At 37.2% G+C, this 26,390-nt stretch overlaps 2 protein-coding genes across 2 annotated transcripts in view; one reads left to right on the forward strand and one right to left on the reverse strand.

Moving 5' to 3' along the window:
• LOC125078668 (membrane-spanning 4-domains subfamily A member 4A-like) overlaps positions 1 to 26,390 on the reverse strand; it is a 210,631-nt gene that overhangs the window by 114,240 nt on the left and 70,001 nt on the right. The gene's annotated exons all lie outside the window — the stretch shown is intronic.
• Positions 341 to 21,308, forward strand: MS4A5 (membrane spanning 4-domains A5). Its single transcript, XM_047691682.1, has 5 exons — positions 341 to 625; positions 5,768 to 5,896; positions 8,449 to 8,505; positions 9,458 to 9,610; positions 21,191 to 21,308. The coding sequence occupies exons 1-5, from the start codon at positions 473 to 475 to the stop codon at positions 21,284 to 21,286; spliced, it is 588 nt and encodes a 195-aa protein (XP_047547638.1). The 5' UTR covers positions 341 to 472; the 3' UTR covers positions 21,287 to 21,308.

A 26,390-nucleotide genomic window follows, 5' to 3' on the forward strand; every position in this document is an offset into this window, starting at 1 on the left:
AGGCTAAAGAGACACTATGTCTACCTCAAGAAGTAAATTCTTAATTCTGAGGGCCTGAGAGGATTTGTCCCTTACCTCCTAAAGACAGAGAACTAGAATAAGTATTCACAATACTTATTTGGGAACTAAAATGTCTTCACAGATCATCTAGCCCAGTCTGATCAATGTGCATATATGGAATCTGAAACCAAGAAAGAGGATGTGACTTGTCCAAGGTCCCAGCGAGTTCCTGACTGAATTAGGACTACTGGGCAGGTCCTCTGGCCTCCAGTCCTGGGTATTTTACTCATTAACCTTGAGATCTCAACCAATCGTGAGATTCCATGACTCTGTGACTCTATGGTTCTACAATTCCAAGACAAAGCACAACAATGCCAGTGCTCCAGGCAGCCTTGGTACAGAAGAAGAACATGGTCTAGACTTAAGTACCATCAAGAACATTTTTTCATTTCAAAATATCAACTGCACCATCATGGATTCAAACTCTGCCCACAATCCTGTGTTTCTGATATTTCCTCCAGAGATTAATGTTCCTGACTTGCGATCAACAGAACTTACAGCCACAACCTATGATACGAGCGGCCCTTTTCCAAAATCACTTGCTACAAAAATGAAAATCTTAGGGGTAAGTCAGATTTGCCCCAATGTATACTCTACTGAGGGTGTGTTATGGACTATTTGTGTTCCTCACAATTCATAGTTGAAACCATAATTCCAAAGTAATGGTGTTTGGATGTGGGGCTTTTGGGGGATACTTGTTCATGATGATAAAGTCCTCATGAATGGGATTAGTGCCATTATAAGAAGAGGTCATAGAGGTAGCTAGCTCTCCTTCCACTATGTGAAGTTACAAAAGAGATGTTTGCAGTCTACAACCCAGAAGAGGTCTACACCAGAACCCAACCATGCTGGCACCCTGATCTCAAACTTTCAGTCTCCAGAATCATGAGAAATAGATTCCTGTTTTTTATAAGCCACTTAGTCTATGAACCATGGGCTTAATCAGCCCCCCCCAACAGGGTGTTATAGATATAACCTTGCAAAAGAAGTTGAACTGGGGATGGGGAAGAAGAAGAGGGAAAGAAATGTTTGGTGGCACAATGTTTCAAGGTAAGAGCTAATTCCAACTTTTATTTCCATCCAATTCAGGAAGTATATCTCACATTTCTAATCCAATTATGTACAAGGTTCTACGGAGATGAATATATAAAATGAATAAGCTGCAATTAAACTAAAAATCTCCAAACTGACGACCTAGGAGTTTTTTCCTAGTTAAGTTCAGAGAAAATCAAGTAGAAGTCAATAGATCAGACTTTATATCCTGGGTTATTGAGTTCTACAGTTTTACATTTTCCCAATCAAGACTCAGAATTCAGTTTCACAATATGATATATTTTTATATGCGGGGCTTTTGGAGAAAATCCCCGTAATACTGTAAATGTAAATGCTCATCTCTCAACACGCTTTTCCATTTCATGACTGTTAATTATTTTTTATTTACCAATCCTCCTTTCAGAAAATGCTATTCAGATGTTTAAGTCTGTGATAGTGTCTATATCTTACAAAATATTTGTCGTTTCAATCCCAAGCCTTCAAGAGTGGAAAATAGAAAGAAACTGATTTTTTTTCCCCAGGGGGGGAAAAAGTAGAGAAAGATGGCCCATTGACATGCAGAAAAGGGCCATCAGCCTAAAGTACTATTCAAATATAATGGTACTGAAACTCCCGCTAAAGAGTTCAAATTACTTTAACAAAAATGGATTGAACCATGTCCAAAAAATTATGTTAGACACTACAGGGGTTATAGAAATAAATACAACCTAGTTTCTCTCATTAAGGAGAATAAATGCATACTTTAGAAAGAATAAAGTAACAATATTAAATACCACATTTCACAGTAGCATTTAATAAGAGCCATAAATGGTTGGGGGTGAGGGACAGGGGAACCCAGAAAGGTAACAGTCACTCCTATCTAAAAGCAATGGGTCAACGTTACTGCAAATTTGGCATTTAATCTGAACACTAAAGAAGTGATGTAATTTTAATAAGTAGAAATGAAAAAGAAGGAGGAAAACAGAGTATTCTAGACAGAGAAAGCATCTTGAGCAAAGAGCTCATGGTAGCATAGTTTGGAAATAACAAAAGAGAGCTGGGAGTGAGCAAATTAGACTTGAAAGCTTTAAGAGGATTGAAAGATAAACAAAAAAAGAAACAAGAAAAATCAGGATGAATAAATACACTGCAGTACATCCGTACAAGGGAATGTTATTCAGTGCCCATAATAAATAAGCCAACAAACCATGAAGAGACATGGAGGAACCTAAAATACACATTTCTTTTTTTTTTTTTAATTTCTTTTCAGCGTAACAGTATTCATTGTTTTTGCACCACACCCAGTGCTCCATGCAATACGTGCCCTCCACAATACCTACCACCTGTCTCCCCCAACCTCCCACCCCCCGCCCCTTCAAAACCCTCAGGTTGTTTTTCAGTGTCCATCGTCAATCATGGTTCACTCCCCTTCTAATTTCCCCCAACTCCCTTCTCTTCTCCATCTCCCCTTGTCCTCCATGTTATTTGCTATGCTCCACAAATAAGCGAAACCATATGGTAATTGGCTCTCTCTGCTTGACTTATTTCACTCAGCATAATCTCTTCCAGTCCCATCCATGTTGGATATTCATCCTTTCTGATGGAGGCAGAATACTGTATAGTGTATATGGACCACATCTTCCCTATCCATTCGTCTGTTGAAGGGCATCTTGGTTCTTTCCACAGTTTGGCGACCATGGCCATTGTTGCTATAAACATTGGGGTACAGATGGCCCTTCTTTTCACTACATCTGTATCTTTGGGGTAAATAACCAGTAGTGCAATGGCAGGATCATAGGGAAGCTCTATTTTTAATTTCTTGAGGAATCTCCACACTGTTCTCCAAAGTGGCTGCACCAACTTGCATTCCCACCAACAGTGTAAGAGGGTTCCCCTTTCTACACATCCTCTCCAACAAACGTTTCCTGTCTTGCTAATTTTGGCCATTCTAACTTGTGTAAGGTGGTATCTCAATGTGGTTTTAATTTGAATCTCCCAAATGGCTGGTGATGATGAACATTTTTTCCTGTGTCTGAGAGCCATTTGTATGTCTTCATTGGAGAAGTGTCTGTTCATATCTTCTGCCCATATTTTGATATGATTATCAGTTTTGTGTGTGTTGAGTTTGAGAAGTTCTTTATAGATCCTGGATATCAACCTTTTGTCTGTACTGTCATTTGCAAATATCTTCTCCCATTCCGTGGGTTGTCTCTTTGTTTTGTTGACTGTTTCCTTTGCTGTGTAGAAGCTTTTGATCTTGATGAAGTCCCAAAAATTCATTTTCGCTTTTGTTTCCTTTGCCTTTGGAGACATATCTTGAAAGAAGTTGCTGTGGCTGATATCAAAGAGGTTACTGCCTATGTTCTCCTCCAGGATTCTGATGGATTCCTGTCTCACGTTGAGGTCTTTTATCCATTTCGAGTTTATCTTTGTGTATGGTGTAAGAGAATGGTTGAGTTTCATTCTTCTACATATAGCTGTCCAATTTTCCCAGCACCATTTATTGAAGAGACTTTTTTCCACTGTATATTTTTTCCTGCTTTGTCGAAGATTATTTGCCCATAGAGTTGAGGGTCCATATCTGGACTCTCTAATCTGTTCCACTGGTCTATGTGTCTGTTTTTATGCCAGTACCATGCTGTCTTGGTGAGCATAGCTTTGTAGTAAAGCTTGGAAACAGCAATTCAGTAACATGGCAGGATACAAAGTCAATATACAGAAATCAGTGGCTTTCTTATACACTAACAAGGAAAATACAGAAAGGGAAATTAGAGAATTGATTCCATTTACTATAGCACCAAGAACCATAAAAAACCTGGGAATAAACCTAACCAAAGAGGTAAAGGATCTGTACTTGAGGAACTACAAAACACTCATGAAAGAAATCAAAGAAGACACAAAAAGATGGAAGACCATTCCATGCTCTTGGATTGGAAGAATAAACATTGTTAAAATGTCTATACTGCCTAGAGCAATCTATACTTTTAATGCCATTCCGATCAAAATTCCACCAGTATTTTTCAAAGAGCTGGAGCAAATAATCCTAAAATTTGTATGGAATCAGAGGAGACCCTGAATCGCTAAAGAAATGTTGAGAAACAAACAAACAAACAAAAAAAAACTGGCAGCATCACGTTACCTGATTTCAAGCTTTACTAAAATACACATTTCTAATGAAAGAAGCCAGGCTGTAAAGACAACAAACTATATGATTTCAACTATATTTCAACCATGCGACATTCTGGAAAGGCCAAAATATGAAGACAAAAAGATCAGTGAGCCTGCTTCTCCCTCTGCAGCCCCCCTGCTTGGGCTCTCTCTCTGTCAAATAAATAAATAAAATCTTAAAAAAAATAAATTAAAATAAAGCCTATTAATTTAAGTAAAATGGTACATATGTACGGTAAATTTTGTTATGGATATTTTACCAACATTTGTTTTAAATGTGAAAAATAATATTTTGGGTAGAAAAGGAAACAACCAAGAAGGTAATCTGGAGACCTCACTGCCAAGAATCTTATATCCATCCTTACTTAAACTTTATAATATTGACAAGTAGCTTCCATATCTGTGAAATCAACAATGCACCTAAGGAGCTTTATAAAATGTGTATACCAAGTCTCCAGGCCTTGTTCCAGAGCTACTGAATAGGAGTTTTGAGGAAGTTGGCGGGGTGTGTGTGTGTGTGTGTGTGTGTGTGAAATCTGTATTTTGTAAACGCTTCTCTGAATTTGATAAGCACCAGATTCGGGAGCACAGTTTCAAACAAACTGAGAGGAATAACCAGATTGGTTCTGTTTTGCAATCTTACCTCAGCACTGACATAACATTGGAATAGAGAGAAAGGAAGCTGGTGCAGAAAAGCCAGTTAGAAAACAATTTTAATATTTAGATTAATGGATAGTGACTATTGAGTTGAACTTACTCAAAGGGACTTGGACTTGAATAAAAGGATATCCTTCAAAACTCACCTACTTAAAAGTCATCATTGCTATGGGAGTAAATGAGAGGACTCAGAGAAGGCAGGTGGAGAGTAAGAGGGCAGAGAACAAACATTCACACATGGCATACCTTCCATTCTCTATGTCATTCTCACCAGTCTTCCCTAGCAATCGTCAAACCACTGCTCTACTTTTTTTTTCATTATTTGTTTTATTTTTAATTTTTTGAGGAATCTCCATACTCTTTTCCATAATGAAACATCTCCACCAACAATGCACCACATTCTCACCAGCATTTGCTATCTTGTCTTTTTGATGATAGCCATTTTAACAGAAGTGAGGTCCTATAGTTTTGTGATTTTGTTTTGCATTTCCCTGCTGCTTGGAGAGTTTGACATGGTCTAACCTGGGGATTCTATTCAGTAAGCAGAGGATATAGGTTACAGAGGCTGAGAGTCTGTATCTCTAATTCTCAGGTGATCCTAATGTTGCCAATCCATGGGCTACATTTTCCAGAGCACTAATTTAGATCATTTTACCTGTTACCAAATATCAGATAAAGGAATCAAGAAAACACTTGGGAGCATCAGAAAGGGGCTTCTACTATCCTTCCCCTATTTATAAAAGAAGGTAATCACCAAATCCTTTTAACCCAAAGAAGATTCTGTATATTTTTGAAAAGGAAACCTACCACTTTGCTTTTTCCTTACCATGACTTATCCCTCTATTTATAGGCTATGCAGATCCTGTTTGGAGTGATGAACTTTTCTTTTGGAGTTGTTTTCCTTTTCACCCTTGAACATCCGTACCCAAGGTTCCCTTTTATATTTGTTTCAGGATATCCATTCTGGAGCTCTGTTTTGGTGAGTATAGTCAACTGAGTTCAATTTGAAGCCATGACAACAGGGATACTAGGGAATTCTTAATACCAAATGAGCTGCATTCAGTTTTAGGATATGTTTTGAAAAGATAAAATAAAAATCAACTTTGTTGAAATTACTTCCCCATTAATTCATCAGAGTTACTGATGTTCCATCATTGGGTTCTGAGGTGCCTTTGGGGATATGCCCTTGGGTCTTGATATCATTTGTCCATTCATTCATTCAAAAATGAGTTGCTATCTATTATAAGTCAGATACATAGAGGAAGGCAATGAGGATTCAAAGGTTAATAATATGTGGACCCTCACTATGAAAGACAATATGAAGTTTCCTCAAAAAATTAAAATGACCATATGATCCAGCAATTCCCCTTTCGGAATATATCCAAAGGCAATGAAAACCCTATGTCAAAGATGTATCTGCATGTCCATGCCCATAGCAGCATTAGTCACAAAAGTCAAGACATGTAAACAAACTAAGTGTCCATCAAAGGATGAATGGATGATAAAGAAGTGTGTGTATACATATGTATATGTGTATACATATGTATATGTATACATACACATATACATATGTGTATACATATATGTATACATACATACATATGTGTGTATATATAGAGTTAAATTCTATATATAGAATTTATTATTAAACACTCTTTCTCTCTCTATATATATATGTGCATGCATGTGTGTGTGTGTATATATATATATATATATATATATATATATAATACATAACCATAAAAAAATGAAATAAAGAAATCCTGCCACTTGCAACAACATGGTTAGACCTTAAGGGCATTATGCTAAGTGAAATAAGTCAGACAGGGAAAGACAAATACTGCATGATCTCACTGATATTTAGAATTCTAAAAAATTCAAAGAAAAAGAGCTCAGATTTAAGGTTACCATGGGCAGAGAGTGAGGAGAGAGGGAATGGAGGGTGGTGATCAAAAGGAACAAGCTTCTAGTAATAAGATAAATAAGTACTAGGGATACAATGTACAATAGGATGACTTCAGATAACACTGCTGTATGATATATATGAACATTTTTTAAGAGAGTCAATTTTAAAAGAGTCTCATCACAAAGAAAAGTATTCTTTTTCTTCTCTTTTTCTTTCTTTCCCTTTCTTTTAGGAGGGGTGGGTTGTAGCTATATGAAATAATTGATGTGAAGTAAACATGTTATAATCATTTCACAATATATGCAGATCATTTTATTATGCATCTGCCCTAAGCTTATACAGTATTGTATGTCAATTACATCTCAGTAAAACTGGTGAAAAAATAAACAAAAATAATAATATATGAGCCCTTCCTTCAGAGGGCTCTAGGTTCAGCAAGAAAACATGCAAACAGGACATTTCAAGGTAATGTGATAAATGACATGACACAGGTGTAGAAAGTGCTCTTGTAAGGAGAGATGAAAGATCTGTTTACTCTTTGGAGAAGTAAAGAAACAGGGAGGGCTTCTCAGATATACCTTTGAGCTACACAGAAGCATTTATTTAATTTCATTCAATAAACATTATTTAAGCACCTGGTTTAGTGCCAGAGAATGGACTGTGTGTGGGAGTTCGGGGAAAAGGCAGTTCTTAGTCTCAAGGTCTCTCAAGTAGAGAGTCAGATCATCACCACAGGGTGTGATCAGAGCGGTGACAGACACAGGAATTGCCAATGTAGGAAAGGCACCTACAAAAAGGATGGGGAGATGCCCAGAGACACTCCAGCTTGGCTGAGTTTTAAAGGATGGGTGGTTAATCAAGAGGAGGGCACACACAGAGGAAGGGTGGTGGGGAATGGTAGAGAGCGGGAAATGGCTGGGCATAAGGGCTAGGGATATCTTGCTGCATGCCAAGGGAGAACCATGAACAAAGGTCTCAAGGTATGGAAGAACACTTTCTATCCTGAAGACTGTAAGAGTGAGGTTGAAGAAATACCAGGCAGTGGGACTGGAAACTTAAAAATGCATGTGCTGTAGTCCAATTTGGAATTTCTACCAGATAATGATGCTACTACATGAGACTCACCTCCATGAAAATTCTTGGGATTTTTTTTTTCTAGAATGCCCAGCATATTAGCTGGCAGGACACACTGGATTGCAAATGGGTATGAAGGATGTTTCTTATAAGAATGACAGAATCTGATTTTATTGGTTGTGAACTGATTTGACACCAGTGTGGAATGATATCAAAGCTCAGTCCACAACATCTATAAAAGGAAGGTAGATGAGAAAACAAGCCCAATAAAGCTAAAAAAAAAAAAAAAAAAAGAAAAAGTAAAAGAAAAAAAATAAAAATCTTACGTTCAAAGAGATCTTTAAGGCTAAAGCTAATTTCTAGTTCAATGTTTTGTCCACTACTCATTTGTGGACAATTTTACCAGGCATGTCACCCTGCTCACTGCTCTGAGGATCATGTGAACTAGGAAGGAAGATATGTTAATGAAACACATAGAAGTTTATTCTCTGATTAACACTTCAACAGCACTTAAACAAGCCCATTACTAAAATGTTTATTCTTTTTAATAGTTCATTAATTCTGGAGCCTTCCTAGTCGCATTGGAAAGAAAAACCACAAAAACTCTGGTGAGTTACATTTTCCCCTTCACTAAAAATCTATAACTTTGATGTAATTAATTCTAGCATTGAAAATGAATTTGGAAAATCATTAACTCACTATAATTCCACAAACTGTCAAGTATTGATACCAATCAACAGCATTGGTCTTTTGTCCATAGGATCATAAAACACCAGTTCCAGAAGAGCTTTCTAGGTCATCCAGTTTCTTATTTTATATATAAAAACACTGAGGCACAGAATAAAAGCCAAGTTCCTAAACCAAATGGTAAAATGGGTCTCAGTATTCCAGTAACTCATTCATTCATTCTTTCTGTGTTGTCAAGCGCTTTGAAAAGCACTAGTTTGACTTGCATGATGGGCACACTGTGAAGACAACCTCATTAAAAATAATTTAATGAAATAAGCCTTATAAGCAGAAGTTCAAAATAAATAATACAGTGTTAATGAATGCAGAAGGTACACTTACAGGTAAATTATAAGTAGAATATTTTTACTTTTCTCAAGGAATCAAAAATGTGAGGTATTAACAAGCCAATAAATTATTTCCAACACAAGAGTTCTCCTGCAGTTTTGAAATTTAAGGAAGAAATAAAAATTGCAAAGAAATACGATGTTTAGTTAAACAAAGTCATAAAACAAAAATGTAAATAGGTCATGACTTTTATCAGAGCATCGAAGTGCAGTGCAACGTGGCTATGCCTAAGTGTGCACCCCTCCCCGCAACTAAATGGGAGTTAACTTAGGTACAGATTGTGGGGGATGGAAGGGTTATTGAAGGTTCACTGGATTCCCTCATTCTCTGGCTGACAGCCTGAAGCCAGAAGGGGTGAAGTGTCTCATATATGATCACACAGCTGCTTTGTGGCATTGCAATGCTGTGCCTAAAATCCTCCCTCCAACCTCCCCCACCATTGCTTCTAGTCTGTAGACTCAGTGTTATGGTCTTCATCTCTTTCAGGTGAAGCTGAGCCGACTAATGAATTTTCTCAGTGCCCTGGGAGCATTAGCTGGAGTCATTCTCCTCACATTTGGTCTCATTCTAGATCAACACTTCTTTTGTGGCTATGCTGAAACAGTTACTCAGTGTCAGGCTGTTGCTACCCTATTCATTGTGAGTATGCTGCAATTTTATGGCGATGAGTAATGGGTATAATCATAAAGATTTATTAGCATCTAATCAGCAAAATCCAAAGACTGTTGCTGACACACGTGTTTTCTTTTTATTTACAAACATTTATAGAAATCATAATATCTGATAGGTTATATCAGGCATTGTGGAATAGAAAAATAAACACATTACAACTCCCAACTTCAGGAGTTCACAGATGAGTAGAGAAGATAAAACATGTACAACAATGAGTATAATATAAAAGGTAGAGTGATACAGGAAGAAAAATGCAGGTATTGCAGTATGGTAGCAATTCATAGTCCCAGATATACGTTAGAGTCGTAAGTGGAATGTTTTTATGGTTTTGGTTTTGGCTTGAATATTTAGACTGGGCTTCTGATAAAACATGGCATATACTGAAAACAAGCATTTATTTCTGTTCTTTCCATAAGACCACTATGATTAGTTTAAGGGAATGTAAAAGATGTAAATCTACATGGAGAGAAAAATTAGTCATCAAGACCCATCAAAATTTGTCAGGAAAGCTGGAACGTTATTAATCACCTAAGGAAAAGGGAGTATTCATAGAAGTAAAATATCCCAGTTGCAAGAACAGATATCCCTTCCTCATCTTTTTCCTGTACTTAGAAGGAAAACATCTTGTCTTTCACCATAGACTATGATGGCGGCTGAGGGTTTTTTAGATGGATTTGATCAGGCTGAAGAAGTTTTTTCTCTTCCTAGCTTGTTGAACATATTTTCCAAGTGTGTTGAATTTAGTGAAATTCTTTTTCTGTATCAACTGAGATGATCATGTCATTTTTGTTCCTTATTCTATTGTTATGGTGCAATTGCACTGACTGACTTTTTTATCTTAACTAAACCTTACATTCCTGGGATAAATCCCACTCAGTCATGCCGTATAATTCTTTTAATATGTTGTTGGATTCAATTTTCTGGTACTTTGTTAAAGATTTTTGCATCTTTATAAGGGATATTGGTCTATACTCATCTTTTCTTGTGATATCTTTGTTTTTTGTGTGTGTCTGGTTAATACTGGCATTATAGTAGGAGCTGGAAATTATTGCTTCCTTTTATACTTTTTGGTGAAGTTTGAGAAAAATTATGTTGAATTTTCCATAAACATCTAGAAGTCTTCACTGGTAAAGTCTCCTAGGTCTAGGCTTTTCTTTCTGGGAAGTTTTGTTTTTTTTTTTTTAATTACCTGTTATTAGTTTATTTAGTTTTCCTATTTCTTCTTGTATCAGTTTCAGGAGTTTTTGTCTCTTATTGTCAGCATGAGTGTATGAAGGAAAATGACAATACAGGTTTTCAAGAAGGCTGTCCTGGTAGTGATGTGTTAGTAGAATTGTCTACCAATAATCCAGAACCTTGAATTAGCATAGAGGAGATAAAATAGCTAGGAGTATAAGCCCATCATCATCAATGGCATTGGTCATTTTGAAGGAGTGTAGTTTTGTTCCAGTCACCTTGAGTGGAAGTGGTCTAGTTCCTAATTCTGAGAAGTTTGGGCCACATATATATTAGATAGTCCTATCTTTTGGATCATTTACTTTTGTGAAGTTTCTAGAGGACAACAGCTTAATGTCTGTAATAAGTGAGGTAATGGTGGTGATGGTGGTGCTGATTTTAGTAAGATCTTCTCCAGCAAGGCTCAAGTGTATTCTTTCCCTGATGATATCTCCAAAATAACCAATCACCTACCTAAGGTCACAAAGAATGATTAAGTAGACTGCTGGCAAGGAAAAGTAGTCCACATCTGTTAGTGGAAAAAACTGCCAAATTTATTATATAATCAGAGTTATCAGAACAAAAGTCAAATCATTTGCTGAGATATAATACAGAATTTTGGAGAATTTAGTCAGTGATTACCAGGAAGTAAGAAAGTAATAGGGACAGTGAAGGCCTTGGAAAACCCACCCCTGCCTGCTGACACAAGAAATCAGCAGCCTCCGACAGGCAGAATATGTGAAGAGGAGTCTCTCCTACAGCCAATTTCCTACATATAGACAAGACTGGAGAAGTTTCTTAAAATATTTTAATAATTAATCCAAGATAATTGGTCCTAGAAAGGATATTGGTCAAAGAGACACTTATTAGTCCTGGTGGCTGGCTAACAAGACATAACTCCTTTCCTAGGATTTATTTTTATAGATACACAAAAATATAGAGAAAATGCAGATAGACAGGATGGTTAGTGGCAAAGCTTTGGCAGACCATCTTTTTCTTCACCCCTACCCTACCAAGGGGAAAGGAAACAAGAATAGATATGAAGGGATAATGAAAAAATCCTGGGAAACCTGATTCCTAGGACAAATAAAATGACCCTATCTAATAAAAAGTGCTGGACTTGCTCATCAACATAGATGTGCAAACCCTGGACAGGGTTGCTCACAGGCAGTCAATGGAATATGCACTAAATGAGTCAACGGACCAGAACAATATTCATGAGGAGTCTGACTAGACCTCTCTGGGGCCTCTGTGACTGTTTAGCACCTTCAAAGACCAGGAGGTCAAAGACCAGGAATGGTGGTCCTTTGGTGGGCCACCATTGCAGTTAAAAGCTGAATTTATTAAATTTGCAATCAAGGGAGAGCATAGGGAGGAAGACACAATAGGGGGAAATGGAAAAGGGCATTTGTAAGATTTCTTCAGTTGGAGGAGTCATAAGGTAACTTTGGGGGAGAGTAACAGTAGTCTGGAAGGGAATTGGTTAGATTTGTGAACTAGATGAGTTGCAGAGTCAATGGTCTAATTTTTTGAAAACATGAATTCACATGGAATTAGCATAAAAACATCTCTCCGTGGCCTTATTTTGAACATAAAGCTCTGAGACATTTTATGTTAAAACCTTGAACTTAGATATTTGGTTTTGCATATCATGCTTTGGTACACTTTATCAATTTGCTGACTCAAAGTGCAGTTATTTTTCAAATCATGGTTTCTTTTCATCATCAATTCTCAGTAATCTTAACTAAAACTGAAAAAACAAACAAACAAACAAAAAACTATGAAAATCACCAAAGGAAAAAGTAGAAGCAACTGGACTGATACCTAACTTCTCAAAAGCAACAATAAAAGCCAGAAGACTGAGCAATATCTTCAGTGTTCTGAATAAAATAACTGACAACCAATAACCTCTATTATTCACTACCCATTATTGTGATGTGTGTATATATATATATACACGTACACACAAACACACAATGGAATATTACTCAGCCACAAAAAGAATGAAATCTTGTCATTTGCAATGATGTGGGTGAAGCTAGAGTGTACTACGCTAAGCAAAATAAGTCAGAGAAAGACAAATACCATATGATTTCATTCACATGTGGAACTTAAGACACAAAACAGATGAACGGAGGAGGGAAAATAAAGAGAGAGTCAAACCAGGAAACAGACTTCTAACTATAGAGAAAAAACTGAAGGTTGCAGGAGGGAAGTGGGTGGGGGATGGGCTAAGTGGGGATGGGGATTAAGGAGGGCACTTGTGATGAGCACTGGATGTTGTGTGTAAATGATGAATCACTGAATTCCACTGCTGAAACCAATATTACACTATATGTTAACTAACTAGAATTTAAATAAAAACTTGAAACAGAAAAAAGAGAAGAAAAAAAATCTTACAAGAATGAAGTGAAATGAAGAATTTTTAGAGATACAAATACTGAGCTTGCCTCCTGCAGACTAGAATTAATGGAATAAAGAATGAATTCCAGGTAGAAAGAAATTGACAGCACAATGAGATGCAAGAAGGAATGAAGAACAAAGAATGAGATAAACGTGTGGACAAATACAAGTGAATACTGCTTGTGTAATGCAGTAACGATATTATATATTGAGATTAAAAATAAAGTATTTAAAATACCAGTCAGCATTAACATATAAGTAGAGAAGGGAGCAAATGGTGTTTTTGTTATTGTCTTTGCTAAGGACCTGAGTTTTCCCTGAGAAGAGGGTGGTTTGAAGGATTTTAGACTTTGATATGTTTTAATACTTAATGGTATCATCAAAAGTAAAAAACTAGAACTAAGAGATATATTTAGTCTATTATACCCAACAACAAAGAATACACATTTTGTAACACGTGCCAACAGAAGATGACTATATATTGGTAAACAAGACAATTCCAGATTAATACCAAAGGCTAAAGTCCTAGTGTATACCCTATGCAATAAAACAATAAACAATGATAAAAATAATTTCAGCCTGTGTGGTTGGATATTAAGAAGTAGGCTTCAAAGTAATTATTGAATCAGGGAAGAAATCACAATGCGAAGTGAAAGCTCAAAAATTTGAGGCAGAAGGTAAAGCAATAGTTTTAAGGCAATTCATAGTTCAGAAATGTAGAAACTATAAAATATGAAACTTTGAAAAATAATGGCCCAAATATTAATCTCAGGGACTAAAGGAGAGAAAATTAGCCCAAAGAAAGAAGAACAAAGGAACTAATATATAATGATGAGAGCAGAAATTAGGAAATAAATAAATAAATAAATAAATAAATCATGCACACATTAGAAAGACTCAAAATAGCCAATGATTGGTTTACTGAAAATACTAGCAAAGGGCATTTATAGGAATAGTAAAATATACGAATCCTTTTTTTCTGGTTATGACAGAGTAACTTAGAGCAGCTCTCTAGTAAAAATCACTGTTATTAAAAGCTTATTAAAATAACAAAAAATTTCCAACTGTTTGAATACAAACAAAAGAAACCAGGGCAGCCAGGATTTAAAGTGCAAGGATCCTATAAGAATAGTACACGTTGAACTAAACCCAAAATTCTCCATCGCTTTCCTCCACAAGTTATTTGATGACACCTAAGATGTGTAGGATAAAAAGCTCAGACGCTAAGTATATAGGAAGCTAAGAGGCTAAGAGGCCAAGAAGAGATTTTGGCAGCCAAGAAGAGTACTGCAGACACACATACATTTTCCAGAGTCCACCAAGAGGAGGAGTGGAGGCTGGTAAACATCCACAAATTTCACTTCTGAAGAAAGACTACACTCTAGAACTAAGGACAAAGGAAACAGACCAGCCTCACGAAACTGAAATTCATCCTTGAATTATTTTGATCATGGTAAAGTTCTCTTAATCTGTCTGATGGAAGAAAATTAATTCATCCCCAGAGGAAGATAACATAATTTAGGATTTCTACCATTTTTTTGCATATTACATTTATTATTAAGTGTAAAACAAAACATAACAAACTAGTCATACCAGAAAATAGGACTAAAAAACAACTGAAAAACAAAAACAAAATAATCAGGGCATCTGGATGGCTCAGTTGGTTAAGTGTCTGACTCTTGGTTTCGACTCAGGTCATGATCTCAGGATCCTGGGATTGAGGCCCACTGCAAGCTCTGTGCTCAGCGGGGAGTCTGCTTCAGAATTCTCTCTCTCTTTCTCTCTCTCCCTTCCCCCACTCTCTCTCTCTCAGTCTAAGATAAATAAATAAATATTTAAAAAAATAAATCAGTGATAGAAACCACTCAGAGGTGACCCAGATGATAGGGTCATCAGATATAAACTTGACAATAAACATGGCTGTTATTTCTAACAGAGAAGAGAACAAGTCGAAGAATATTATGGGAGACTGACACCCATTAGAAAGAAGTCATTGGAATTTATAGAACTGAAACTAAGCCCTCAGCGGATGGGGCAAACCGTGTATTAGACACTTCAGAAACACACAGGGAGGGAATCAGCATGAAATACAAAGACTAATCCCTAAAGAGAAAAAAATGACATAAAACATTAGAAAGAACAAACATAAGGGACATATGGAGAAGAATGGAAAAAATGTGCCCTATATACAACTGAAGAACTACAGAAGAGAAAATGAAAATGTAGCACAGGCCAGTGCTCACAGAGAGAATGGCTAATGATTTTGTAAAGGAATCAAAGACAGGACATGAACCACAAACAGGAAAATACAAGGAAACTACATATAGCACACAATACTCAGATTTCTGGGGGGAAAAGTATATAAAGAGCAAAACGTAAAGAGAAGCTGGGGGCGGGGGTGGGGGGTAAATACAATCAAAGGGACAAAGGTGAACTGATAGGGGCCAGAAAACAGTGGAATGACATTTTAAACTGACGAAATAAAATACTGTCAATCCAGAATTCGATGTCCAGTGAAGATGTTTTTTAAAAGTAAAGTTGAAGTAAAGATAGCAGTCTAACAAAAACTGAAAACAATTGGTATTGGCAAATTAGTCCTGAACACAGTAATTACTAGTCCTGAACACAGAATACCGAATCAATAATCAAAACCTCCCAAAAGAGAGAAGTCCAGAACCAGGGGGCTTCACTGGTGAATTCTACTAGAAATTTAAAGAAGAATTAATGCCAATCCTTAAACTCTTCAAAAAAAAAAAAATAGAAAAGAAGGATCCAAATTCATTTTATAAGCCCAGGACTACCCACACCAAAACCAGACAACTACACTACAAGAAAAGAGAATTGCAAGACGATATCCCTGATGAATATATACACAAAAATCCTCTACACATTTGTTAGCAAACTGAATTCAATAGTATATTAAAAGTCTCATACACTATTTTTTTAAAGAATTTATTTGACAGAAAGAGACAGTGAGAGAGGGAACATAAGAAGGGGGATTGGGAGAGGGAGAAGCAGGGTCCCTGCTGAGCAGGGAGCCCGACGCGGGGCTTGATCACAGGACCCTGAGATCATGACCTGAGCGGAAGGCAGATGCTTAACAACTGAGCTATCCAGGTACCCCAAAAGTCTCATACACTTATCAAGTGGTATTTATTTGAGGGATGCAAGGATGGTTCAACATACACAAATCAAAAAATGTGATATGCCACATCAACACAATGAAGGATGAAAATCAAATAACATTCTCAATAGATGCAGAAAAAAAATCTAACAAAATTCAACCTGAAAAAATTCAAATTCTCAACACACTGAGATAAAAAGCATACCTCATTATAAAGGACATATATGACAACTCTACAGCTAACATGATACTAAACAGAAGCCAAAAGATTTTCCTCTAAAATCAGGAACAAGACAAGGATGCCTAGTCTCTTAATTTCTATTCAACATAGTACAAGAGCACGGAGTACAGACCAATTGAGGGAAGAAAGAAAGAAAAAAAGAAGGAAGAGGAAGGGGAAGAGAAGAGAACAAAGAAAAAGCATCCAAATCAGAAAGGAAAAAGGTAAAAATATCTCTGTTTGTAGAGGACATATTATACCTAGAAAACCCTAAAGACTCCACCAAAAAAACTATTAGAACTAGTAATTTATTCAATAAGATTGCAGGTTACAAAAATCAATATACAAAAATCACTTGCACATCTATAAAATAAAGAGCCATGAGAAAAAAATTAAGAGAACAATCACATTTGCAACTGCATCAAAAAAGATAAAGTATTTAAGAGTAAATTTAATACAGGAGGTGAAAGATCTGTATATTAAAAACTTTAAGACACTGATGAAAGAAACTGAAGACACAAACAAATGGGAAGATATCCCCTGTTCATGGATTGGAATGATTAATATTGTTAAAATGTCCATACTACCCAAAGGAATCTACGGATTTAATGCAATCCCCATCAAAACGCCAATGGCATTTTTCTCCGAAAATTTTATGGAACCACAAAAGACCCCAAATAGCAACAGCAGTCTTGAGAAAGAAAGAAAACAAAGCTGAAACCATCCCATTTCCTGATTTCAAACTATGCTACAAAGCTATAGTTACCAAAACAGCATGGTATTAGTATACAAATAAGACACACACATCAGTGGAATGAATAGAGAGTCCAGAAATAAGCCCAATCATACATGGCCAATTAACTTACAACAAAGGAGCCAAGAGTATATGATAGGGAAAGGACATTCCCTTCAATAAATGGTATTAGGAAAATTAAACAGCCACACACAAAGAAATGAAACTAGACCACTATCTTACACAATATACAAAAATCAATTAAAAATAGATTAAAGACTTGAATGTAAGACCTAAAACCATAAAACTCCTGGAAGAAAACACAGGTAGTAAGCTATCTGATATCCATCCTGGCAATGATTTTTTTGGATTTGACACCCAAAGTAAAAGCAATAAAAGCAAAATAAACAAGTGGGGCTACATCAAACTAAAAAGCTTCTGTACAACAAAGGAAATCACCAATAAAATGAAAATGCAGCCTACAGAATAGGAAAAAAATATTTACAAATCATATATCTACTAAGCAAAATACATAAAGAGTTTGTACAACTCAAGAGAAAAAAAAAACAAAAACAAAAAACGAGCAGAGGATCCGAATATACATTTTTCTGAAGAAGACGTAACAGACAGTTAACAGGTACACAAAAAGATGCTCAGTATCATGAGTCATCAGGAAAATGCAAATCACAACCACAATGAAATATCACATCTGTTAGAAGGCCATTATCAAAAAGACAAGAAATAACTATTGTTGGCGAGGTTGTGGAGGAAAGGGAACCCTTGTGCCCTAGTGTTGGGAATGAGAATTGGTACAGCCACTATGGAAAACAATATGCTTCCATATCTTGAGGACCCTCTCCTCAAAAAATTAAAAATAAAACTACTATAAAATCCATCAATTCCACTTCTGAGTATTTATCAGAAAGAAGAGAAAACACTAACTCAAAGAGATAGGAACATCTTCATATTCATTGGAGCATTATTTATAACAACGAAAACATGGGAACAATCTAAGCATCAATGGATGTATATGTGGCACATTTACAAAGGAATGTTATTCAGTGACAAGAAAGGAGGAGGTCCTACCATTTGCAACAATGTGAATGAACTTTGAAGATGTTATGCTAAATGAGATCTCCATCTGGCTAGATGGAGGAAATCAAATACTGTACAATTATCACTTACATGTGGAATCTTAAAAAGCCACATTCATACAAACAGAGTGGAATGGTGGTTACCAGGGACTGTGGGGTGGAGAATTGGGACAGATGTTTGTCAAAGAATACAAACTTCCGATTGGAAGATGAAAAAGTTCTGGAGCTCTAATGCACAGCATTGTGCTTGTTACTAACGATACTGTATTACTATACTTCAACGTTACAAAGAGATGAGATCTTAAATTTCTCCTATCACAGAAAGTGGAATGATAATCACATGACATGAGAGAGGTGTTAGCTAATGTCACAATGATAATCATACTGCAACATAAAATGCTTGCAATCAACAGACTGCATGCCTTAAACTTACACAATGTTACATGTCAATTACATTTCAATTTTTTAAAAAAAAGGAAAAGGAAAAGGAAAGGCACAGAATGGGAGATAATCTCCTCAATGCATATATCTGACTGGAGACCCATAACCAGAATATATTAAGCACTCCTGAGTATCAATAATAAAAAGACCAAAAAAATGAGTAGGACTTGAACAAACACTTCACAATAAAAGATATGCCAACAGCCAGGAAGCATGTAAAAATGTGCTCAACATTATTAGTTACCAGAGGAATGCAAATTCAAAATCACAATGTTTGTATGCACACCTGAATGGCTTCAATGAAAAGGACTGTCAAAACCCAATGTTGGCAGGAATGTGAAACAAATGGAATTCTCATACCTTTTTGACGGGAATGTATAATGGCTCAACCACCTTGGAAAACTATTTGGTAGTTTTTATCAAAGCTAATCAGGCCCATTTTATGTCTCAGCAATATATACAAAAATGTTCACAGAAAACCTATTTGTAACAGTTAAAAACTAGGAATAATTCAAATATCTATCAACAACAGAGTGGCTACAGGAACTGATTATTCAAACAACGGAATATTACTGAGCAACAAGAAAGAAAACAGACTACTGATACGTGCAAGAGCATGGATGAACCTCAGTCCACTAAACTGAATGAACAAATTCAGATACAAAAATGAACAGGAAAAGTTATTAAATGGTGTTAGAAATCAGAATAGTGGTTGCCTCTGGGTGGGGAGGGGCACTGACTGGGAAGCGACACAAGCAAACTTACTAGGGTGATGGGAATGTATAATATATGTTGATCTGGAAATCAAAAAAGGGTAAAATACATATATATTTTTTAAAAAGTGGAAAATATTTGTAAAGCAGATAATAGCAGTTTCAATGCTTTTACATACAAAGAAGGAATATAACTGACAAAAAGTCAAGAACACAATTTAAAAAATGGACGAGATTATGAGGAAGGAATTCACAAAAATGCAAATGTGGTGGCCAAATAGACTCAGAGTGAGGCTCAAATTCACTAGCAATCAGGGAAATGCCAATTAAATTAATAGTGGACAAAGATACATTCATTAGATTGGTAAAAATTAAAGCTATAAAAATTATCACAGGTAGAGAAATGGTGACAATGATGTTCCGTGTATCAGTGGCAGAAATCTGAAATGTTACTACCATTTTGGAAAGCAAGGAGGTGTTTACTTATATGAAAGATATCCCAGTAGCTATCTCCATAGCAATTAAACACCTACATATAAAAGCATATGAACAAGAATGTTTATTGCAGCATCATTCAGAGCATTAATGAACAAACACAACAGAAGAGGAGGAAAAGGAAATAATTTCCTGTCACTAAAGAATAAATGAATTATGGCAACTATACCATGAGATATTATGCGGCCATTAAAAACAATGTGACTCTAAAATAAACAATATTTCAACGTATACTCAAAACGTAGATACAGTTGCAGGACAGAATATTAACCACATCGACCTTCACAAACTTTTACAGACATTCACTGGCAAAACACTTGCGTGTCTAGCCTTTGGGCTCCTAACAAGGTGTGTATCCTATTCACGCTCCCTCTTGGCAAGCTGAAAGCATTTGAAAACGGCCTCTAGCCGTGATAAAAAGAACAGAGGATGGTACTATTCGCCTATGCTTCTTTCTGTGTCTTTTTCTACATGTTCCTCTTTTGCCTGTACCTATAGGGTTTTTCCCCTCTTTTCCTTTCCTTTTCAGTTCTGCTTCTATTTTTTTTCCTATTTCTTAATCTTTCTTTCTCCTTCAACAGACCACTTTTTAAAAATTTTTTAATTTTTTAATTAACATATAATGTATTATTAGCCCCAGGAGTATAGGTCTGTGAATTGCCAGGTTTACACACTTCACAGCACTCACCATAGCACATACCCTCCCCAATGTCCATAACCCCACCCCCCTCTCCCTACCCCCCTCCCCTGGCAACCCTCAGTTTGTTTTGTGAGATTAAGAGTCTCTTATGGTTTGAACAGACCACTTTTTGAAATTATTTCTTTGTATTGTATATATTCATGAAATGGGGCATTTCCGGCATATGATATAGAAAGTGGATTGCGTTGCCTGACTTTCTCTAAGAAAATAATGTGCTGTCCTGAGCTATGCTGTGCTCTCCTGTGCTGCAACAGCTGTATGCTCTCGTGATCCTTTACAAGAGTCAGATATACCTGAGACATGCAGGAGAAAGCTTTTCTTAACCGGGAATTTTTACCTCATTGGCTTCAGAAAAACCATTATTGTGCTAATATCATGATTCTTCTTTTTCCTTCTTCTTCCGTTACAGGGAATTTTGATTATGTTGATGGCCTTCAGCATTACTGAATTATTCATCTCTCTGTCTTTCTCAGTTATGAGGAGACCCTTTTATTGTTGTGACTAATGGTGCTGAATATCACCGTGGGAATAAAGATGTGCTATAATATCATCAAGAGGTGAACTATGTTTGTGAGAAAAAGTCAGAAGGAACATAGAATCTTAAGGCTGGCAACTGTGGGAAGCCAAGGGGAGGTACTTAAGAGAGGGGGAGTCTGGGAACATTTTGGCTGATAAAATACATCCTGCCTCTTTGCAATGCCATCTCTTCCTCTCCCCAAGTCACATCGTCATCTTGGTGTCACCTCCTCTCTTAGTCATTCATGCTCTGAACTGAAGGGCAGCAATGCAGTGTTGCCACTATACAGAGTAATGAACCAAAGAGCACGGTGTGGAGTGACCAGGTCTATGACATCTCCTGCTGATTTCTTCAAGGCACTACCTAGTGGCTCCTATACCACGGTTGTGTGCAAAAATCGGATGGCTGGAAGAATGGCTTGGCCTACAGATTTATCACTGTTACTGCAAAATCATCCACGTGAGTTACTCATAACAACTAAAATAGTAACAAGGAGGGCCTATATTTGTTAAAGCCACTGTAACGTTCCAGGTACCATGTTAAGTGTTTTTTGTGTGTTACTCACCGAACCTCACAAAAAGTCTAAGATTTTATTATTATATTATATTTATATTATTTATATATATATTATATTCTATTTATTATTATATTATAAAATTTTATTATTATACACAGTTCATGGACAAGGAAGCTGAAGCCTAGAGAAGGTAAGCAAAGTGCCCCAGGTGACAAAGCCTACAATGGCAGAGCCATGATATCAACAGGCAAGTCTGGCTCTAGAGTCCAGGGTCTTAATCCCTACAACAACATACCAATGTCTCTTAGACTCTTGGTCTCAGAACCCCTTTACACACAAAAAAATTATTGAAGTTTCATTACGCATTAATACAAGTAACCTTTTATTTTTTTTTTTTTTTAATTTTTTTATTTTTTCAGCATAACAGTATTCATTATTTTTGCACCACACCCAGTGCTCCATGCAATCTGTGCCCTCCACAATACCCAACACCTGGTGCCCCAACCTCCCACCCCCCACCCCTTCAAAATTCCCAGATCGTTTTTCAGAGTCCATAGTCTCTCATGGTTCACCTCCCCTTCCAATTTCCCTCAACTCCCCTCTCCATCTCCCCTTGTCCAAGTAACCTTTTATTAACATAACTGTTATTTTCCAAAATAAAAAAATATGAGTGTGAAGAGTGGCACTGATACATGGTTTTACAAATCTCTTTTTTTTTTTTATAGATTTTATTTATTTATTTGACAGACAGAGTTCACAAGTAGGCAGAGAGGCAGGCAGAGAGAGAGAGAGGGAAGCAGGCTCCCTGCTGAGCAGAGAGCCCGATTCGGGACTCGATCCCAGGAACCCGAGATCATGACCTGAGCCGAAGGCAGCGGCTTAACCCAGTGAGCCACCCAGGCACCCTACAAATCCTTTTTGTAGCTTACTTAACATTCTTTTTATTTTTAGTTGTTTTTAGTTATAGTTTCTTTACAAACAAATGCACACACTTAATGTATATGTACTCCCCTGATGGCCAACACCATAACTGAGCATATCCATCAGTTCCAAAATTTTCTTGGGCTCTTTTGTGGGATTTTGCTTCTTTATTTTTTGATGAGAACACTTAAATGAGATCTATCTTCTTAACATATTTTAAAGTGTACAATTCTGTAGTAGTAACTAAGTACTCTGTTGTACAGTAGATCTCTAGAACTTAGTCATCTTGCATAACAAAAACTTTATACACATTGAAAAACAAAGGCCAATTTAACTTTACTGCACATTCAAATCACTGGAGGAAATTTAATAACCTACCCCCCACCACCCCCAAATGTACCAGATACCACCCTACAGCAATTAAATCAGAATGTGGTGAGAGTTACAGAAAGGAGGGAATGGAGGGATGGGGTAACTGGGTGATGGGTATTAAGGAGGACACGTACTGGGATGAGCACTGGGTGTTACATGCAAAAAAAAACCGTTAAACACTACAACAAAAACTTATGATATACTATATGCTGGTTAATTGAACATAATAAAAAACATAAAAATAAATTTTAGAAAAGAACGTGGTGAGAGCCTGGCATCAATAGTTTTTAAAGATCTCTAGGTGATTCCAATGCAGAGCTTCTCTCTAGTGTAACAGAAGCAACAAGATTCTAGTAACTGCTTTTGCATTCAGTCTGATGTGATAGCTCATATTCTTTAGCCTGTGGAGATGACTGCTGTAAACTTGTGGAAAGGGGAACTAAAGTCTTGGTATTATTATAAGAGCTGTTTTGAGGTCACAGACACCCTAAGAGAGCCTCACGGACTCCGGGAGATTCCCAGGCCGCACAGGGAGATGGCTGCCTTACCTTACGTTTCCTTCTGCTGACTGAACCACCTGCTAAATATTAGGGATCTTCCTTCTGTCATCCCAGCTGTCATGACTGCCCTCTGAGGTAGGTACATCCAGCCTGTGTCAGAGACATGAAAACTGAAGCTCAAAGTGGTTGATTTTTCTGAGACCACAAAAGGAAGTAGGGATTTAGAACCAGGATTTGAGTCAACATGCTTAACTCCAAATCTCATTATCCTGTGCTTCTTTTGACACAGAAAACACTTAGCATATGCAAAGAGATAAACTATCAGGTTTTCATTTCTGCCATAAGCTGGAAGGATAAAGGCCTATGGGTACACACGCGAGGGTAGGAGGCAGGGGAGTGAGATTCTAATGAGAAATATTTATTTAAAAAAATTTTTCCGGGCGCCTGGGTGGCTCAGTGGGTTAAGCCGCTGCCTTCGGCTCAGGTCATGGTCTCAGGGTCCTGGGATCGAGTCCCACATCGGGCTCTCTGCTCAGCAGGGAGCCTGCTTCCCTCTCTCTCTCTCTGCCTGCCTCTCTACTTGTGATCTCTCTCTCTGTCAAATAAATAAATAAAAATCTTAAAAAAAAAAAAAGGAACTGTTTAAAAAAAAAATTTTTTTCCAGTGGAATTATGTTCTGATGAAAAATATCTGGCACCTGAGTGAGGCTGAGATGTGTAGGGAAATTTAAGGGTGAGAATTCCCATCACCTAACAGTAAGGGCTTTTAAGTTAGACCTAGGTCTAAACGTTAGTTTTGCGATTTAAAGCTTAGTGGCTTTGCAAGTTATTTAACTTTTGTGAGCTTTAAATTCCTAGACTAAAATGCAATAATACCTACCTAATGGGTTTGCCATGAGCCTTAAATGAAACATGAACTAACTTAATCAGTGCCTGGAACTTAAGAATCACACAGTGAATGGTAGGTTTTTTTATAAATGTAGAACCGAGGTTTTCTTGCTTTCTAAACATCACTTTTTATCACTTCTGTGGCCAGTTTCCCTCATTTCCTGATCATTAGTGCCCACGATTATAAAATGGAATCGACACTATAGGTATTAAATGGACAGTGCTTGGCACAGAAGTAGGTGTTCGGCTCATTTTATTTGCCTGTTAAAAATTTCAAGGAGTTCCTCGGAATGTGGAAGGCCTCGTCAACTACACAGCTCTCCTGATACTGGAGAGCCTGGCGAGAATCATCTGGGTGGAGAGAGAACTGAAGCAGAATCAGTCTCTCTCACAGCAACCAGAAAAACCAGCCCCACGTTCAAGGGACATCTAGACCAATGGCTGAGTAACGCAAGGACGCAAGTAATTGTGACGTAGAATGCAGTTTCCATAGGAGAGGCAAAATGTTCTAAACACCAAAAAAAACAAAACAACAACAACAAAAAAAAGAGTGTTAGGAGGTAAGGGGAATAAAAGGAAGGTAAATACGAACTAAAAGTTCAGTTAATAAACTTTTGTGTACACTCAAAGAGATCATCATCTGCAAACAAGAGGGCCACGGGGTAAAGACAAGAGGGGAGAGGAATTTTAAATATGCAAATGTTTTACCTAATATCCTCAAATGTTACAGAAAAAAAAATATGGAACACAGGGAGTGCTACTGACAAATCCAGACTGCAATGGGGGTTTCAACACAATCAGTCAATACAAACCAGCAAAGACAGAGTGAATGTTTGTTTGTTTTTATAGATTCAAATTCAAGTTTATTCAGGAGGAATCACCCAAGAGCTATCTAACTGATCTCACTGACACAAAAAACAGAGTAGCAAATACTCTGAGGCAGACTTGGAAAAACAGGGCCTACACAGAGAAAAGGATATGAAAACTCAGGTTGTGTGAGCCCAGTCCAAGCCTCACTGATGCCAGGCATGTGCCAAATTTCCATGCCAACTACATTCCCGGGACCACCCATCATCCTGGACTCCAATTTCAGGCCTCACAATCACCCACAGCTCAGATCTCCTGCAATTATCACCCCTGGCACCAACATTCAAGGACTCTAGCAGATGAACTGAAGCTTAAGCAGATGGCAGATCTCGTGTTTCCACTCTTCTTTAAGATTGACGAGAGGTGACCTCATGCCTTTTAATCATGGATCCTTGATGACAGCAAATCATTGGCTCTAACCCTCTAATCCAAACCATTGCAGAGAGGAACAGAGTAAGGAGGTGGGGGAGAGAAAAGGTGGGAAGAGAGAGGGATAGAAGGAGGGAGGGAGATGGGAGAGCTGCCATATTTCAGCTTTTTGGATTAGGCAAACAATTACCTAATTACAGCCTTGGGTCTCTAATGAAATAAAGGACAAGGAAATTAAAAGCAATGAAAAATCCAACATATGAACACAGTAGTTGTATATGGTGGGGGCAGGGGAAACAATATCTCTGGGCAAAACTTTCTTTGATTCCTTTCCCAAATATTTACGCTTTCCTGGCTACTGGCTTCTTCTACTCACTTGATCTAGCAGTGGCATAGCTCCAGGCCAGACTGAAAAGGGAGGGGACACAAGGAAACTAGACAGATGGAAGAAAAGGGCAGGTGTTGTAGGTAAAAGGGCTACTTCAGTTTGCATCCCGAAACATGGAATTCTTGCCTCCAGCTTCTGAGGATATATTCTACAGCACCAAGGTATACTTTTAGGTCATTTCTAGTAAATCCCACACAAGACATACATGGCCCCACTAGAACCTTAAGTGTGGGTAAACATGGACAATATTACCTACAACGCTCCCAAACG

Source organism: Lutra lutra, chromosome 10 (assembly GCF_902655055.1).
Source record: "Lutra lutra chromosome 10, mLutLut1.2, whole genome shotgun sequence".
Classification (NCBI taxonomy): Eukaryota; Metazoa; Chordata; class Mammalia; order Carnivora; family Mustelidae; genus Lutra; species Lutra lutra.